Below are 19110 nucleotides of genomic sequence, written 5' to 3' on the forward strand. Positions count from 1 at the left end.
ACAATGCCCCTGTATCCTCTGTTTTGTTGAAAATTTTTATTTTCAAACTGTAACCTGTAGCTTTGAGAGTATGTATGTGAGTGTCTTAGTAGGTCTGTGAGTGGTCACATGAGTCCTTCAGTGGGTCCATGAGTGGGGCTCTGATTTTCTGTGTGGGTCTGTGAGTGTGTAAGTGGGTCTATGAGTAGGTGCATCAGTGCCTGTATGAGTTGGAGAGTGGGTGCATGAGTGTCGGAGTGGGTCTGTGACCTAGTAAAGGAGTCTCTCTTTGGGCCTGTGAGTGGGTGTGAGAGTGCCTGTGTGTGTTTGTCAATGGGCATGAGAGTGGTGCTATGTATTTTGGGCATTTAACAGGGAGACCTATGGACACTGCATTCAACAAGAGAAGTTAAGAAAGAAATCACTTGTCACAGTCACTATAGAGGTGATTGCGCTTCTATAGATCAATGTTACAGTCACCTCCATTAAGGATTTTATATCGTTTTTTTATGTGGAATACAAGAGTAAACACACTTCTGTTGCCTCTGTAAAAGCCTGTGAAGTTAGGATTGTTTCTACTTTACTGAAGCAGAGTCTGCATTGGGACATCTGCTATGTTTACATTTGAAACTTGTTCCCATTGAAGTTATTTTTTTATGAAATGAGCATCAGGACCAGAAAGGAACATCATCTGACCATTTACCCAACATGAGTCCATAGATTTGCACAACATTTTAGCCAGCTGGACTAGGTTACACAGGTTAATTTGTATGTGGTACCTCATTTAGTAAATGCTATGTGCGTATTCTACACTATAACTGCATAATGGATCACAGGCAATGACTCCAGTGAGCTTTTTGCATTTTCACAATGTGTCTGTTCCTTATGTCTCTTCATCCAGACATTTGTGATAACTTGACTACTCCTACAGAGAGCACAATGACACTACACATCGGCAAACAGGCACAGTTTCTCCTAACTATATGAAGCAAGGGCTTCCTTGTTTGGTGGTGATGTCCTCATTTTATTGGGCATCAAGAACACCACAAAAATTGTTTTCTGCATCATGAAACAGATGTGCCCAGAAGCATTTGTATGTTTTATGTTACATTCACACATTTTTCCAAAAATGTGTAATACGTATATTCCACTACTGTGGTTATCCGCCAAATCAGTGTGATTTTTTAGATGTCTGATAAAAATATATACACAGATTGTAAATAATGTTTGTGATCAGTAGTTTACTCATATGAAATATAAATTGAGAGTTTCATAAGTAATGTTATGGTCAACACTGTTTTATCCAATTTCAAGTAATGACAAATACATTGGTGTTCAAGGATATGTTGGCATTCACGAATATCACATGACTACAGAATAAAAATACATTTCATTATTCTAGAAAGGAAGTCCCCACACAGTTTTCTTTTCTTCACACTTCCAGTGTTGGTATTGGAGGTTCTTTTTCAGCACCTGCTCTTTTCTTCCTAAAATTCATTTTACAGCCATCCCCTCTGGGAGAATGACATGTGAATTGTTCTTTGTGTGATAAGACCCTCTCCATGGGAATTTCAACTCCAGCCGCTTGGCAAAAGCCCTGAGGGAGTGCAGTGTAGCAGATGCATCAATGTCAGATGTGACACTGAAGGAAGTGTCCCGAAAGGGTAACCCGGGTCACTCATGACCACCTCTCAATCTTCCTTACCAAATAAAGAGTCGTGGAGACAGTGGAGAATATACATACCAATATCTGTTTATTCATATAGGCTCAGAGCGGGGTCACATCTGTCCAGTCTCGAAAGAGTGCTACAGAGGGAACTGAACAATCACAAGCATGAATACGTTATACATTAAATGGTTAGTCAAAGACATGCCCACCGTGGAATGTTCCAGGCTAGTGCAGCTAAACAGTGAAAGACACATATAAAAATGTTTTTGCTCCTGTATCATGCACAACCCGGCCCAGTCCAAGGCTGTTTCACCCTGTGCTATGATCAGAGTACTGGATAGGTGGGAGAGAGCCTCTATCTTGTGGGATAGCTAAGTGCTGGTACTAACTGTTCATTTCACAGACTATACAAAGGATTAGTTTTGATCAGCACTCTAAATGGAAGGCAAAAGCAAATGGCATAGCAAATGCTAACTTACACATGGCATTAAACTTACGAAACCGGCGAAACCACACTACCCAGGCCCACTAGGGGGAAATTCCCCAGAGCAGCGAAAGGTAGGGCACAATACGGCAAAAAGAGAACAGGTTTATTCAGTCTTACAGAATTCAAGGGGGAACAGACCACCAACAACAAGCAGCAATGTGGGACAGTCCAAGGAAAAAGCAGACCACGGGTTTCTAGATTGCAGGTATGCTGAACAAAATTAAACCTCACTGGCCTCTACAGAAATACACAACAAACAACACCCAAGACACTCTACACCTCATCTCATGGAACATAGCTGGAGCAAAGAAATGCCTAGAAGCTGGCCGGTCCTTCCAAAGCTGGGAGTCATGTGACATCATCGCTCTTCAGGAGACCGGGGCATTAGAGGAGTTGCCGCTCGTCGGATTTACAATTTTTAGCACTCCAGCAGAAAAAGTAGGAAGAATGAGCGCCCAAAGGGAGTAGTCTACGTTTCAACTTAAATTTATCTCAAATCAGAGCAAATAGACCCTTATGAACCAAACATGCAACTAATAAAACTCTCTCTACCACACAAAGAGGCACCTATATTACTAATCAACACCTACATACATCCATCGGCAAAAGAGAAGAAAGCCCACATCCATCTGTTAACAACTATAATCGATGACATATGAAACAATCATCTTAACAGCTGACTTCAACTTAATTGACACTCCAGAAGATGATGAAATACTAGCAGCAGATAATGACTTCTTGGAGGTGCAACCTCAATACCAGCGCAAGTAGGATTTCCCCGACCTAGTAGGACAACAATTGGTGACATTTCTGGAATACCTGGGGTTGAGAATAATAAATGGTAGAACATCAGAAGGCTGTCCGCCAAAATATACTCACCTAGGAGGTAAATCGCAATCAAGGCTTGACTACACAGCAATTTCATTACTATTATTGCCCCTTCTCACCCGGTTTTCATTTGAATTCACGACTAAAAGTGACCATTCATACCAACATATTCACTTTAACTTGAAGCTCCCAAAGGATAAAAATAGTGCGATAATGGCAGAAAGCAAATTCACAACCAACTTAAAACGACTGAAATGGTCAACAGAGAACTTAGACAAACTACAGGTAAAGGTTCAGAGAATTGAAACAGAAAGTGAAAGTAGCGACTGCAATAAAATACAAGAGTGAATACGTTTTACTGACAAACTGGCAACAATTATGGCTGTTAATTTCAAACAAGCCTAGGAGCCCAAAAATACCATTTTAACATCAACGGAGCTTGCTAAAGTTAAGCGAGAAAAAAAGAAAAATGTAAGGGGCCAAAAAAAGTCCTGAGATGTCCTGCCAGGACTGGGAATTAATACGGAAGCTGAAGAAAGAATATAAAAAGGAGACGTGGGAACAAAAAAGATGACAGGAGTATAACTTCTGGGCGAAATTACTATACACCACAAAGAACATCAACTCAAGCGCATTCTGGGGAATAATAAATGGTCTAAGGCGGCCCGAGAATCAAACTGTCTGAAGTGAAAAAGAAAAAGATTTGGTCTCGTTATTGGTAAAGAGATTCACAGACATTAACCTAACCACCAAACAAGGAGATACAAGGGGCAAGTAATTACCAAAGAACAAGAGAAACAAATTGACTATGCTAGGATTAGCCCACAAAACATAAATACCAGACCAACTAGCTATCTACCAGAATTGCAAAAAATAGGTGCAGCAAAATGTAAAGAAGCTCGTGGTTTTTGGTCCACACTTAGAAACCAAGGCTTTACCGTTGAAGATGTTAAAAAATAAATTGTGAAGAGCCATGGAAATGGGGCCCCAGGTCCGAACGATATTCCCCCAATAATCTTCAAGTCAGCCCTGACTTCTGGAGTGGAAGACTAAAAACCCTATTTGAGAAGGTGGAGATAGAAAAACAAATCCCCTTAAGCTGGCAAGGCACAGTAATTACACCATCTTCAAAGGAGTAAACAGAACGTCCGCGTCTAACTATAGTTTATTAGCACTTCTGGACATGGACGGAAAGTATTATGCCTCAATACTACTGGAATAACTGACGATCTGGTCTGATACTTTAAAACTGATACCCCTCAATTAAACAGGGTTCAGAAAAGGGTGTGGGACAATCACAAATATCCTGTCGCTTTCGCTGATCGCGGATACATATATTCAGAGAAAACACTAGCTTTATCTCTGTTTTGTCGACTTAAAGGTGGCATTTGTCAGTGTGGACCATCACATCTTATGGTGAAAACTGCGCAAGTGGAATATCCCGGAAAAAATACTCAGAGTACTACTGCTTCTATATTCTAACACATGGATGAGTGTAAAGCTAGGAGACGGCTCAAGGCTATCAAAAAGGTCACAACCACCAAAGAGCTGAAACAAGGATGTGTTCTGGCCCCGCATTCTTTAACCTTTTCATGGCAGGCCTGCACAAAAACTTAACACGATTATATCTCATCGACCAAAATTAGGCTCCTTATCATTATCGCACTTATCATATGTGGACGACGTCGTTCTGAGGAGCCTAACTCATATTTGGCTAAGATGGATGGTCAGCTTCCTCTCTAACCTGTCCCAGACCACCAATCTTGGCCCTTTCCGCTCCAAAGCACAAGAATTGACCAAGGGGGTGCCACAAGGATCTTGCCTAAACCCCACTAATATCTACATAGCCCCCTTGGCAGATCTTTTAAGGATGCATGGGGTTGATGGGGGTGTCGTAATATCCTATGCGGATGACACCCAACTTACTTTCTCATTCAACAAAACCTCACAGACCGCCCAATCCACCTTCTCCTCCTGCTTGCTAGCAATATCCCAATGGATGGAAAATAACTTCCTCCAGCTAAATGCCGGGAAGACAGAGGTTTTGGTCTTCTTCTTAGTGGTCACCCCACTGGTGACCCCCGGAACTTGAAAAGGCTCCTTCCCCAGGAACCACCGTTAAAAACCTAGGAGTGTGTTTTGAACAGACCCTCACTATGAAGAATCATGTCACTCACACTGTGGGCTCATGCTTCCACACATTAGGCCTCCTAAGGAGAGCTTTCCCCTATCCAACGGATTCCACCAGAAAGACCTTGACTCAAACTCTAGTACTGAGTAAGTTGGATTACTGCAGTGCCCTACTGATGGCAGCCAGCGAGTCCTCCTTAAACCGACTCCAAATGATACAAAACACTGCTGCCCGCCTGATACTAAATACCCCTCATAGATCTGCTTCCCTCCCTCTCCTTCATCAATTGCACTGGCTACCCATTAGACAACAAGTGAAATTTAAGTTATGCTGCCTCACCCATAAAGCTATATGGGGGTACGACCCCACCTACCTGGCGGAGAGACTACACCCACACACCCCACTTTGGACTCTACGCTCAAGCTCAAAGCCCTTTTCAATACACCCCGAATGAAACAGTCAAGGACTGGAGGCAAGTCCTTCTCTGACCAAGCCCCTCTCATATGGAACCAACTCCCTCTTGCCTTAAGACAATGCCCTGACCACTTGAAATTGAGAAAAGCTCCAAAAACCGCTCTGTTCTCAGCCTAGCCTGTGCCACCGCTTTCATTTGCACCTCCTGAGCGCTTAAATACCCCCGGGGGTGATTTTAAGCGCTATACAAATAATACATTAAATCAAATCTAAATCAAATCATATGGCAGCCCTGCACTACAAGGGAAAGACGACGACCTGCTAAACAAATCTCAAGTTTTAATTTATAGAAGAGTCCTTCAAATCCATCAGACAACATCTCCAGACAAGTAAGGCTAGAATTGAGAGTAACTAATGAATCACTGGGGAGAAAGGTATGCAACCATTAAACAATGGTATAGCCTGCAGCAAAACGCAGCAGATTCGGAATTAAATAAGGCATTGTGGGACGAGTTAGCGAACAATGTAAAGTCCACATACAACAGTTACCTAAAAAAAGCCTTATCTGATACTGGTACATGTGAGCTCTGGGAAACCAATGTGTCCTATTCAGCCTTCAAGCAAGCTATAAATAAGTCAGCAACATTTAAACAAATTGCTAGTCGACAAAAACATCCTTAGTAAGAGAAAACATGCCTGGATGGTAATAACTATTAGAAGACACTTACCCCAGAGCTGTACAGCCTACCAGAAGTTGCAACTAATAACCCTGCGCCTAGGCAAACTGTCATTCATTGCAAATCAGCCAACATGGGCATACAGAGGGCCGAAAGATTGCAGACTATGCAGGAGCAATAAATAGGCCTATGTTCACCTAGTCTGCATTTGTCCAAAACTATCACAAGCACGAACCACCTTTCTAAAACATGTCATGAACGCCAGAGGCGTAAGGACATGCAGATCCGCTATTAAAGCAGGCTTGGACCTAAGAGATACCGCACAGAACAGTCAACTAATAAAGTACCTCTCTGTGCAGGCAAAGATATTAATAAATACATAAATAAATAAATACATAATTACAATAAATAAACCATGATGATCCCTGAGCATGGTACCTTAACATCAAATAAGACTGACTGGTCCTGACCCAGAACTTGTATTATTTTTGTAGAGTTGGCCAAGAACGTTTGAAGAAACATTCCCCCTTGTGCAGCTGATTAGGCAGTAATTACGCTTTGGATTAATCACCTGCTAACTACGAACATTTGAAAACCTTAGCATATTATTAAGAGATTGATTAACTGATTGTTGCCATTTTATACAGACTCAAGAGAAGATAACAATTTTATGATTTGTATAATACCAATTTCTACTACAGTTCACTAATTTATTAGAACATGTATTGTTGCGGTTTTAATTAACATAAACAATAAAAATATTCTTCTTCTATATACATGACATTATACGCGAAGCAGTGGACCTAGTCTAACAACACCCTAGACACCACTGAGGTCCAGCAACATCCCCCTAAGAAGTCCCAGGAGCTCCAAAGAATCAGGATATTTTGTTTGGACTGCAAAAATGTCTGCACTTTGATTGCTGCAGTTATGGAGGCCACACAAGTTCATGAGTGTTAATGTGTTTTGCTGAGTAACACTTATATCCTCAGTTCTGAGTATTTAAATTAAACTTTTCCCAGTTTGTTTTAAAAAAAAATCAAAATTCTAGAAACCTAAAAGAAAGTTCATAAAAATCACAAAAACACAAAGGAAATCATCGGAACCTTCTTTCTTGGTTGTATTAATGTGTATGTATAGGAAAGTATAAGAAAGAACATTAGTGAATACGTTTCTTTATTAGGGAGTGAGTGAATGTGTAAGTAGATGTGTAAGTATTTGAGTGAGTGTGTTGGTGAATGAGTGGGTGTGACAGTGACTTTATGCGGTCATGAATGTGTGAATGTTTGTTTCAGTGAGTGGGTACATGAGTGGCTCTATTGGTAAATTAGTGAGTGTGAGTGTCTGTATGGGTATGTTAATTGCTGTGTGAGTGGCTGTATGGGTGTATGAGTAGATGTATGACTGGCTGTATGAGTGATTGAGTGGGTGTGCGAGTAGATGTATTTGTGTGAATGGATATGTGATACGCGTTAAGGAATTGTGAATGAGTATGTGAGTGTTTGTTATAGGTAAGTGAGTGGGTTTATAAGTGGCTGCAAATTGTTTATGAGATTCAGCATGGGTGGGTGTATGGGTCAGTGAATGGGTTTGTTAGTGTCTGCATAGGTGAGTGATTGGGTGTGCCAGTGGTTACATGGAGACTGACTGGGTGTGTTAATGAGTGTATGGGTGACTAAGTAGGTGTATGGGTGGCTATATGGTTGAATGAGTGTGCGTGAGTGTCTGTATGGGTGGGTCAGTGTGTATGAGTACCTATGCAAATTGCTGAGTGTCTATTTCAATGACAGTATGGGAGACTCAGTGTGTGTTTTAGTAGCTGTATAGATGATTGCCTGGCTGTGTTAGTAGCTATATAGGTGACTGAGTAGGCATATCAGTGACTGGGTGAGTGAGTGGATGTGGTTGTGACTGTGTGGGTGAGTGATTAGGTGTTTCAGTGGTTATATGGCAGATTGTCTGGGTTTCTTAGTAATTCTATGGGTGGGAAAGTGGTTGTGTGAGTGCTGTATGGATGAGCAGTTATCTCTGTCAGTGTTACCATCGGTGAGGGGTTGTTTTGAGTGTAAGTAAGTGGGTGCAACACTGGGTGTCTTAGTGGCTGTATGGGTTGGTGAGTGAGTGGGCGAGGGAATCAGTGAATATATGAGAGATTGAGTGTGTATGTCAATAGCTCTATGGGTGATGACTGGCTGTTTTAGTAGCTATGCAGATGAATGCCTGGCTGTGTCAGTAAATGTATGGGTACATGACTGAGTTAGTGAGACGTTGTTTGGGTGATTTAGTGGATGTGTGAGTAGGTGAATAAGTGAGTGAATGGGTGGGTGAATGGCAGTATGTATGAGTGAAGGGGTGCATGAGTAGCTGTATGGGTGAGGGAGTGACTATGTGAGTGCCATATGGACGAGTGACTATCTCTGTCAGTGGTAGCATTGATACATGAGTGGGTGTGCTAGTTCCTGTATGAGTAGGTGTATGAGAAACTCTATGGACGAGTAACTGGGTATGTGAGTGGGTACATGGGTGTATCAATGGGTGTGACAATGGTTTAAGGGTGAGTAAGCTGATTTGTCAGTTGTTGTAAATGATTAAAAGGAGGCTGTATAATTAGGCATATGGGTGAGTCAGTGAAATGAATAATACAAAGATGTCTCAACCCTGGTTTGATGACTCGCTTAAAGGCATAAAACAGGAATTATGAAGAATAGAGCGCACATGGCGCTCAGGTTATAAGAGAGAGGAGCGGGATACATATAAATCCTGTCTAGGTAACTATAAAACACTACTTTTTGCAGTCAAATCTAAATATTATACATCACAAAATTTATTCAGCTACCAATGCTCCTAAAACTCTTTTCCAAACTATTAAAAAATGATTCATGTCAATGGGTTCTGATCTAACAATCATTAATCAAGAATTCTGTGTCCTACTAGCTTGTTCCTTTCAGGAAAAAGTTTTGCATATTTTTAAAAAGTTCATCAGCAATGGCTCCACAAATACATCTATAGGATCAAGCTGCTAGTCAGTTAGCTTTGGACAATTTACGACTCCCTCAGTGGCACATATTGCTGAACATATCCAAAAGATTAAAGCAGGTTCTCCTCATGACCCATGTCCTCCTAAGATTCTTCATCTTTTCCCAGAAATCATAGCATGCCATTTATCTACTATCTTATCCACACAGGGATTTTTCCTACCTCCTGGAAAGCAGCCTCGGAAACATAATCGTGACTGTGAGAAGTTGGCCTGGGATATGCTGTCCACTAATTAAAGTGGGCACCGTGCACCAGTCGAAACAAAACCTATGGTGATTAGATTAAAGATAACCTTTAGAAAGCGTTCCCAGTGGTAGCTGTGAAGAGCAGCCTTCAGGCTTAGTCTTGAAGGAATGGTAAGCAGCTTCTTTAACCATAATGCAATCTTAGAGTATTGGTAAATGTATGGGAAACCACACAGTAGTTACAAAAATATATATTTATTAATATAATACTGTCTAGTCAGTGACATCCCTGATAACATCACTGATGACATCTCATCGTGTCTGTGAGCGGATTGGAATTTAGTGCCCAGGCCTACTGGCGCAGGTATCCAACTTTTGCAGACTTTTTATCCAGCACCCCAACATCTAAAGAACCCCAAAATGAATACTTTAAATGTCTTTGGGACAAATGTTCTAAGATTAAAACAGGTACCCAGAGAGGATGAGGATTCATTAATAAATAAAGTGACACATTGGATAAGAAGTAAACGCCAATGCCTTTCCATAGCATGATCTGACATTATAAAAGCCGAACGTCTCCAGCAAGAATCTGGAAACATGGACGGCCTAATGTTAACCTTTCATTCTAAGTTTATTGCACATAATCTAAAAGCCATGAATCTACAAATTCACTCATTTTTTGAATCTAGAATTATTTTTAGACAGAACAAAACTCCTACAGATGAGAGAAATGGTGTTTTGCACGACCAAGAGGGGATGAACAATTTGGACTTTGTAGATTGACTGAATGAGCAGGGCATAGAGAATCTAACTACCAAAAGCACACATAGTCATATAGACCTGGTGTCCCTTCTACTAGGATCTGATCCCCAAGTTACTCATGCTGCTCACCCACATAAGAAACACTTCCATGAAACCCAGGTACTTTATATGATTGCTCTTCTGATACGCTTGTTGATTTAGCTTCAGAATCCCTGAAAATTTAATCTTTGAACATAGCCGGGCTCAATCAATACCTTGTAGAGCCAAATTGGCATGAGTATATTGGTAACTTGAACCTATGTCTCTTCCAGGAGACCTGGGCAATAGGGCTTCTACACAAATTTGGCCATATAACACTTACTATAGAGGCTCTACCATAAAAAAAGGTTGACCTTCGGGCGGCTTGATCATTTCGATAAAACTGTATGTAAACGTTACAGGGTTGTTTCCTGGCAACAACTCTGTTCTTACTATATGTGAATGATCTGGTCCAGTACCTACCCATGATTCACCTAACCTCAGAGGTACCCATACCTGCACCTTAACATTCGCGGATGATATAATCTAATTGTCCCAAACACCAAGGGGGCCATAAAACCTATTCAACAGCCTCAACAATTACTACATATTAAAGAGCCTTGAGATAAACCCTACTAAAACCAAATACATGGCTATCAGACCACATAAAAGCTTCATAAATAAAATAGCTTTGAATGGGGTGCCCTTGGAGTGTGTTTCCAACTTTATATGTCTGGGGGTTACGCTTAACTCAAATCTTTCATGGAAGCCATAAATAAATAAATGTCGGGCAATCCTAATGCAAAACTCGATACCCATTGTAAGGAAACAATACTAAACTGTGTCAAAGGCTATTACCTCCGCTCTGTAAGTATGTACATTTACAGCCCAAGCAGCCGCCCTTTATGAATCAGAGTTAAAGGGAGGTGAAATTTTACAGCCTTGTTTTTTTGGGGAAAATACAATTTCAAGAATGTTTACATCTCTCCCCCAAAATACCCCAGTGATCACCTAACATACATTATTGGTATAAAAACACCAGAACATTTAGCAGCATGGAGATCACTACGTTATTGGTATAGAATCTGGACTACTGTGGAATTAGAAACTTACAGGCAGACCTTGAGCGAGCGATTGGAACTTTATGTTCATGTATCTTTTCCATGGTTGGCCCATATTCAAAATTGGCTCCTTGACTAAGGTGTGAGTAGGTTTTTGGTAATCCTCAACCTCCTGATGCCAGAATCAAAGAGCAAGATAAAGCACATCTATTGGAATTTTACTTTGCACAAAGTCACAAAGAGACTTACTACACATTTTTTGTCTTTTAAAATGACACCGAGCTTGGCGCCATTTTTGGAAGAAATTGAACCTCATCTAGCAAAGATAATTTATCTGAAATTTAGATATGAGATCCTTCATATAGATGCCTTTACAGCTAAATGGGCGATGTCTCAAACTAAGGAAAGGGACTCCAAGGGACCTTATGTCCATAAGGGGCTAACAAAGATATTGCATATGTTTTATATTTTCTGTACAGCATATGTAATTCTAAGACGAAAATGGATTAAGCATCTATGTAAAAGATTGAATATGTGGAGTTACATGGTGAGCCTGGGAATACTAAAATCAGATAGCTCACAAGCTATTGTATTCGGCATTAGTAGATTTGTGTTGGTTGCCAGCTCTACAATGAAAAAGAGAGGGCTGCAATTTGTATATAAATATACTAGATTTGTCTTACTGCTTGTCTTTTTAATATATACTATGAATTATTGTTCTACTTCCGCTCAGACAAAGGCAATTTAGTAAGGATACTTTTAATTGCTTATTAGTTAAGTTTTAATTATTTTTAGCATGATTTTAACTCATTTTAATGTCAGTACTGGCTAACTGAGTAGGTATTTGCACATTATTTTAATCTGGACAACGCTTCATAGTACCGTGCCAAAATGGGAATCTTAATTTGTATAATTTTTTGCACATTATTCCTTAGCGAAAATTGCACCTAATGATTTTACTTGTACTTTACAGGAACAGGCACTGCAAGACATTTTCTAAACGGAAAGCTATCCAATGGAACAGCATTCCATTGCTTTATGCCTTATCAGCTCCTGTAATGTATAACTACCTTTTCAAAATGTTGATACCAGAATTGTGGCTATAAACCAGTAATACTTGATAATGATAAGAAAGGGGGGATGCCCTTTCATGAATGGTCCTATTAGTGATTCAGAAAGAGATTTTACCAAGTTACAAAGTGCAATTAGGACATGGCAAACCGTAACCAGAAGATATCGTACCATAACATAACTAAACATAACTTAACATAACTTAACCCTTTTTCTCACCTGTGGAACTCTTCAAGAAGCATGTTACTTTGCTCACAGATGTATCCCAGAGGGCAGACAGTATTATCATGGCCAACAAAATAGATCAGACATCTGTCACCCACTGAAGAAGAGCAACCAGCAGGGGCCAATAACATCTGTCAGCATCGAAAGCCAGGCCCGTGCCATCCACTCCCAGTGAGGGGTTGGATAGGACTCATGGCTAGGAGATCCCTAATTGTTCCTGATGTTTCCCAGGCATCTGATGATTCTTAGAGTGTGGGCACCCAGATCAGAGTGTTAGGTACCCTATTGCCACTCTCCTTTCCAACATTCCAGGGGTCATTCAGCCGAGGGTCTGTAACCTGAGACAGAATAGGTGCCTGTCAAGCCAGGACGTCTCGTGTGAAACCACCTCCTCCCCAAACGGTTACACATTCTGTTTGTGTCATTCTTGGGACTGCCCTGGTGCAGGTCTATGGCCTCTGTCTCCTTGACATTGCAGGGATCACCTCCCATTTTGGTAACGGATTCATCAGCATTAAGATTGGGGTGCACTGTTCTCAGAACAGGCAACCCCTGAATATCTGGGCCTCCATACTCTCTGTTTGGGAATAGTACTCCCAAAACCCTAAGCTTTCACAGAAACATGGGAAGCCACCCTTTCCAGCTCATCTAACACCAGTGGTAATCAATTTCCAGGTCATCTGGAGACAAATTGTGACCGTTCTATAGGCCACTTTCCCACCCCAGTCCAGGAACACCAGAGCAATAGGGCAATAATACAAAGTCCTGCCCATAGGCCTGAGTTACCCTACACATCTGTTTGTTTTACTGCTCTGTGGGCACCAGTCCTTTCCACCACCATGGCCTGACTGGCACAGATATTTTTTGAGGAGTGACAGTATCACATTACCTATGACCTATTGGAAGTGGTGACTCCCACCCTCAGGGATAACAAGTTAACCCTTTGAATCTATCTCACAGCGGTGGAACACCCAGTCATGTTATTCCCTTTGTTTCTAGGAACTACATCCCCTTAAGGCCACAATGGCCATCTGTGTGTTGCTCCCACCAGTGGATGGTCTCTCAGAGCAGACCATTCCCCCTTACTTGTGCTCCAACCAGGAGCAATAAACGTGTCAGAGTAGAAAATAGAGTGTCCACCCATTCTTAGAATCAATAAAACAGTATTTATAAAATGCTGCTATTTACCCACAATGATATGGGAACAAGATGCTAAGATTGAATAACCAGGTCTCGAGTTTCCCTCTGAATTCCTGAAGAGAAGGTGAGGTTTGGAGGTAGAGGATGAGGTGGAGGTGGTTTGAGGCCTTTGTCATGAAGTAGGAGAAGGAGCCTCCTCAACTGTTGATTCAGTGGGTGCAGGGGGTGTGATACAGGATGTGGGGGTAGAGTGCAGGTGTCTGGAGGGTTGGTGGAATCTCAAGCATTAGTTTATGTGTACTGGTCCTTGATTGTGCAGGGCTTTTTCAAGTATTTGAATTGGCTTATCTTGTGAATGGAGATCCAGTGGAGTGTTTTTAAGTGAGGAATGATGTGGGTCCATTTGCAGAGTTGAGGGTGAGTCTGGCTGCTAAGTTCTCTATAGCCTGAAGTTTCTTAAGGAGGGTGTGGTGATTCCTGCATAGAGTGTTGCCTGGAAAACTAGTGACAAGGGTTTGATTAATGGTGCAACTGGTGGTGACTGAAAATCACTTGAAGATATTCCAGAGAATGCAGAGAATGAGGAAGCAGGCAGAGGAGACTGCATTGATTTGATTTTTATGGTGAATTTGTGGTGCATGATGATGCCAAGGTTACTGGTGTGGTCAGTGGGGATAGGTGAGGGGTCCAGTACTGTAGGCCACCAGGAGTTGTTCCACGGGGAGTTGTTTCTAAAGAGCAGTACTTTTGAATTATCAGTGTTGAGTTTAAGGAAATTGTTTTTCATCCAGTTGGAAGTTGTCCGTCATGTTGGATAGGTCTTCAGATTGAGAGAGGATGACCTGTGTGTTGTCCACGTAGGATACAATGTTAGTTCCATGGGTTCTCACAATGTTGACCGGCGTGTCTTGTAGGTGCTGAACAGAGGAGGGCTGAGTGATAAAACTTGAGGGATGATACAGAAGATGTTATTGGATTTTGAGGTGAAAGGTGGTATGCGGACTCTTGGGTTCTTCTTTTGAGAAAACAAGTAATCCATTTGAGGGTGGTCTCTTGAATTTTGACCTGATGAAGCATCTTGGTGGGACAACGTTTCAAAGGCTGCTAAGAGGTCAAGGTAGACCAGGACACATACAAAAGAGTGCTGCATTGAGGGTCTCCATCTACGAGGAATGTAGGTTGGGTCAGGCATACATCCTTTTGCTCTTGCACGCTGGAAGCTTTTAATGACTGTTTGTTTTCATAGGAGTCTTATTGTCCTTATTAAGGCATGGGTACTTGCATGAGGACCACGTTCTTGACTTTGAATTGGTCGCCACATCTGGTATGTGACTGGCATGCTCCAGAGGCAGATGTGGAAGATAGGAGTGTTTGTTTGTGTCCTCCTCAGTAGAGTGTCTCACAGTGGTGTAGAGTTTAGTAGGGTTGTGTTTTGTTTAGTTGTATAGAGTAGAGTAGAATGTTGTAAAGTGGAGTGGCATAGAATAGTGTCATGTAGAGTGGCTCAGACTAGGGTAAATGGTCATACAGTGGACCAGAGTGGAGCGGCATAGCATAGAGTGAAGTGAAATGTCATAGAGTGGGATGCTGTTTTGTAAAGTAGAGTGCTATGGAGTGCGTAGCACAGAGTGGACTAAAGTTTCATAGAATGCAGTGGTGTGTCATAGAGTGATCTGGCATGGAGTGTTATCGAGTGTCAGAAACTGTCATAGAGTGTCGTAGAGTTGAGTGGCATGGAGGGGGGTTGAGTAGAGTGGTATAGAGTAGAGTAGTAGTGTGCAGTGGATTAGACTGGAGAAGTTTGTCATAGGGTAGAGTGAAGTAAATTAGGTTGGAGTTGCATAGAGGGAGTTGCTCAGAGTTGTGATGAGGGGCGCACAGTGGCAGAGTGTAACAGAGCTTTACATAGTGACATAAACTGTAGAACAGTGTTGCCCAGTGGAGTGGCTTAGAGTGGAGTAGAGTTTGGTAGAATAGAGAGGTTAAAGTGTCATAGAGTGGAGTAATGCATTGTCGAACCCAGTAGACTGCAGTGGCATAGATTTGAGTTGTGTAGAGTTCTGTGACATACATAACGTATTGTATTGTACAGTGTCATGTTGTGGCATACAGTGCTGTGGCATACAGTGGAGTGGCTTAGAGTGGTGTGGTGTAGAGTATTGTGGCTTACAGTTACCTAGCATAGAGTGGAGTAGAGTGGCACAGAGTGTGGTGGTATATAGTGGAATAGTAGTTGATTACATTGGAGTGGAGTAGAGTGGCATAAGGTGGAAAATTGAACTGGAGTGGAGTGCCATATAGTGCAGTGCTGTACAATTCAATAGTGGGGTGGACTGGCATACACTGGAGTGGCATAGAGTGAAATAGTATATAGTAGATTTGCAGAGAGTGGATAGTCATTGAGTGGATAAGAGTGACACACTACATATTGCAGTGTTATAGTTTTGTATAGCATAAAGTAGAATGGCAGAGAGTAGATTGCATAGTGTGTTGTAGAGTTTCTTTGAGGGAGAGGTGTTGAGCAGTGGCCAGGGTGGCTGCCTCCAGAGCATGGGGCTTGTGGTTAAATCCCTAGCACTTGCTCAGATTAGCATCATGTGACTCTGGGTAATAGCTCACTTCACCTCCCCGATGGCCCTGAGCAGCTTGAAACCCTTAATGGCTGAAATGTTTGTGCATTACAAATAGGAATTATTATTAGAGTGAAGTGACTGATGTGTCGAACAGTGGAGTTGGCTGTTGTACAGTGGAATGGGGTGGCATGTCATAGATTTTAGTTTAAAAAGATGTAGTGTGAAAATGGTTGAATGGATGTACATGGAATTTGGCAAAAATGTAGAATATAGTGTGCAGAGTAATGCCAGGTAGTGCCATGCGCTGAATTGTGTTTCTCCAGATTTACCAAGCAACCCAGAGTGACACATGGTGGCCTTGCATTGGTTGGTAAATCTGACTAAGTATTGTGTGATATATTCTGCAGGGTACACCACAGTGACTTTGTGGTAAACTGTGATACATGCCAATGACAAGGCTGTATATGACTAGCGATAGTTGGAATGAAATGGCAGAATTTGGTCGTGCATTTGTAGACTGAGTTCTGGGCAAATTCTTCCACCCGCAGCATGGCAGAATTTTTTCCCCATAAATTTCCAGGATTGAGAATGAGATTTGCCATCCCCTAGTGGCATTTTACAACATGGGCAGTTGCAGTGGTTTCAACCAGAGGGATGCCTTATGAGTAGATTTGCTAGTGCTTGAGAAGATTTTCTACTCTAGCGGCAGCAAAATCAACTGGAATGGCTGGGTACTCTTGTACACCACACAGTGCTATTCACGGAGAATTGTCAGTGCTGTTTATACAACTGGCTCTAAATTGCAGCACAAACAGTGCAACATGCATATTTCCACCCATTTGCCGAACTCAGCCTAACCTTGCAGAGTTCTTATACAACTCAATGGAAATCTGCAGAGTGGAACTCTGCAAGTCCCACCCACCCCTTTATGTGAACGGATATTGACTGCCTTTGCAAAATTACAGGCAGCCATATTATTTTTACTACACTTTAGCTGTGTTCTGGGTTACACCAAAAATATAAGTCATTTTGCTTTTATGTTGTCCCTTCTTATTACCCCTTTATTAAAGTGGTGATTGGCAGGGAAATGTATTTATATTTTTCTATCTACTTATACAAAGGTTTATGGGGTGCCACTCATATTTAATTTTTTAATACATCCTTGGTAGTACTCTGTGATTTAAAGAAATATATATATAGAAAATATATAGAATCATTTCTATAATTTTCCTTACCTGTTAACAATTTAATAAAGTTAAAGGTAAGGAGTATATATAAAACCCCATCTATATCTAGGCCCCTAAATCAGAAAACAACTTAAAAATTAGATGTGGCCACAGATATCACTATGTTCAAATGACTTATAAGTTTAAAAATACTTACCCTACTTACCTCTACTTCTCAAAAGGGTAATCTTCACACCATAATTTATAATCTTGTCAAATTTCATCCAAATCCGTTGAGCTGTTTTTAATCGCTACATGCAATACACATTTCTATCTAAGGGTCAATAGAGCAAAACATGTTTACCCCCAATAACTTGTAAGAAAAGAACATGTTTTTATCAATGATAAATCCAAATTGTTTTTTTTCTTTTTTAGGGATACTTGGCCTGAGAAGGAAAAAGTGGTACAAAGAAAAATCAAGGACATCCTTAAATATGACGCCAGCAAAAGTAACCCCTTGTCTCCCACCACCCTGCCTCAGGCTGACTGCTTGATTTTGCCTTATTGTTTGGAGATCCACATGACAGATAAAGAAGGGTTCTGCAGTGCTTTAAGAAATTTCTCAACACTGTTAAAAAATGGAGGGCATTTAATAATGATAGGGTGCCTTGAAGCAACTTTTTACATGATTGCCGGTTTTAAGTTTCCTCATCTATGTATTGATGAAAGTTTTGTCAGGAAAGCACTAAGCGAGGCTGACTATGTCATTGAGAAGCTGCAGGTGTTTCCTAGGAGGGTTAATCAATTGCATGATGTGCTAGATTACAGTAGTGTAATACTTGTTCATGCTCGAAAATCAACACCAGTTTCATGTACAGATGAACCTTAATTGATAGATATAACGTCTACAAAGAGGAAATTAATAGTTTGTTCCTCACCTGACTCGAGTTTCTTCTTTCTTCTCCTTTGTTGACCCTAATGCTTCTGACACCAGTGGTGCTCTGCTCTCTGCCTCTCCTCACTGCTTTAGCTGGGACCACGTTCCCTTGGCTCTGCCAGGTTCTGTTTCAGTCAATATCCCCTTGTTCTTTACTGCAAAGTAAAATGGATTGTGGTTCAATCAATAACAACTGGAGAGAGTGTTGATTTGATCTTGTATTTGATTCCATTTTGCAGCTGAAAAGATGTATTACATCTTACAATAAAATCTTGTGTGGTTTGTTCCACAATGCTATAGCTCTGAGTGTGTGTGTGTCCATGTTCATTATTTTGTGATACACTATGCAATGGGATGGAAGCATTCACTTCTGCAAACTTATCTTAAGATAAAATAATTTTTAATACATATTTAAAAGACTGTCTATCAACTGAACTACTGCAACAGCAAGGACAGTCCATCCTACTTTATTCCCTTCTCTCACCCTTCCTTTCTTCTGAACAACCACCCTTTTTACCCATCCCCCCACCCTAGACACCCTGCTCCTTTTATTCCCTGCAGACATCTTATGTATTGTTTAGACATTTTACAATGGCCTATTCGTTGGTATCTATGGGCCTGACTTATATTTTGACATGTTGCCCATCCATCCTCTGTGATGGAGGGTTCAATCCACGCGTCTTCAAAGGTACATGTAATTCACACACTTGAGATGATTGGACAAAGTAATCACACCAGCAGACCACACTCT

The 19110-nt window shown here is 41.2% G+C and overlaps 1 protein-coding gene across 1 annotated transcript in view; it reads left to right on the forward strand.

Annotated features, from left to right (window-relative positions):
- LOC147718260 (nicotinamide N-methyltransferase-like) overlaps positions 1-18658 on the forward strand; it is a 66435-nt gene extending 47777 nt beyond the window's left edge. The window contains exon 3 of the mRNA XM_086966665.1: positions 17858-18658. Within this exon, the coding sequence (XP_086822791.1) occupies positions 17858-18311 (454 nt within the window). The 3' untranslated portion in view covers positions 18312-18658. The remainder of the gene's footprint in view (positions 1-17857) is intronic.
- The last annotated feature ends 452 nt before the right edge of the window (positions 18659-19110 follow it).

Source organism: Lissotriton vulgaris, chromosome 4_1, assembly GCF_964263255.1.
Source record: "Lissotriton vulgaris chromosome 4_1, aLisVul1.2, whole genome shotgun sequence".
Taxonomy (NCBI): Eukaryota; Metazoa; Chordata; class Amphibia; order Caudata; family Salamandridae; genus Lissotriton; species Lissotriton vulgaris.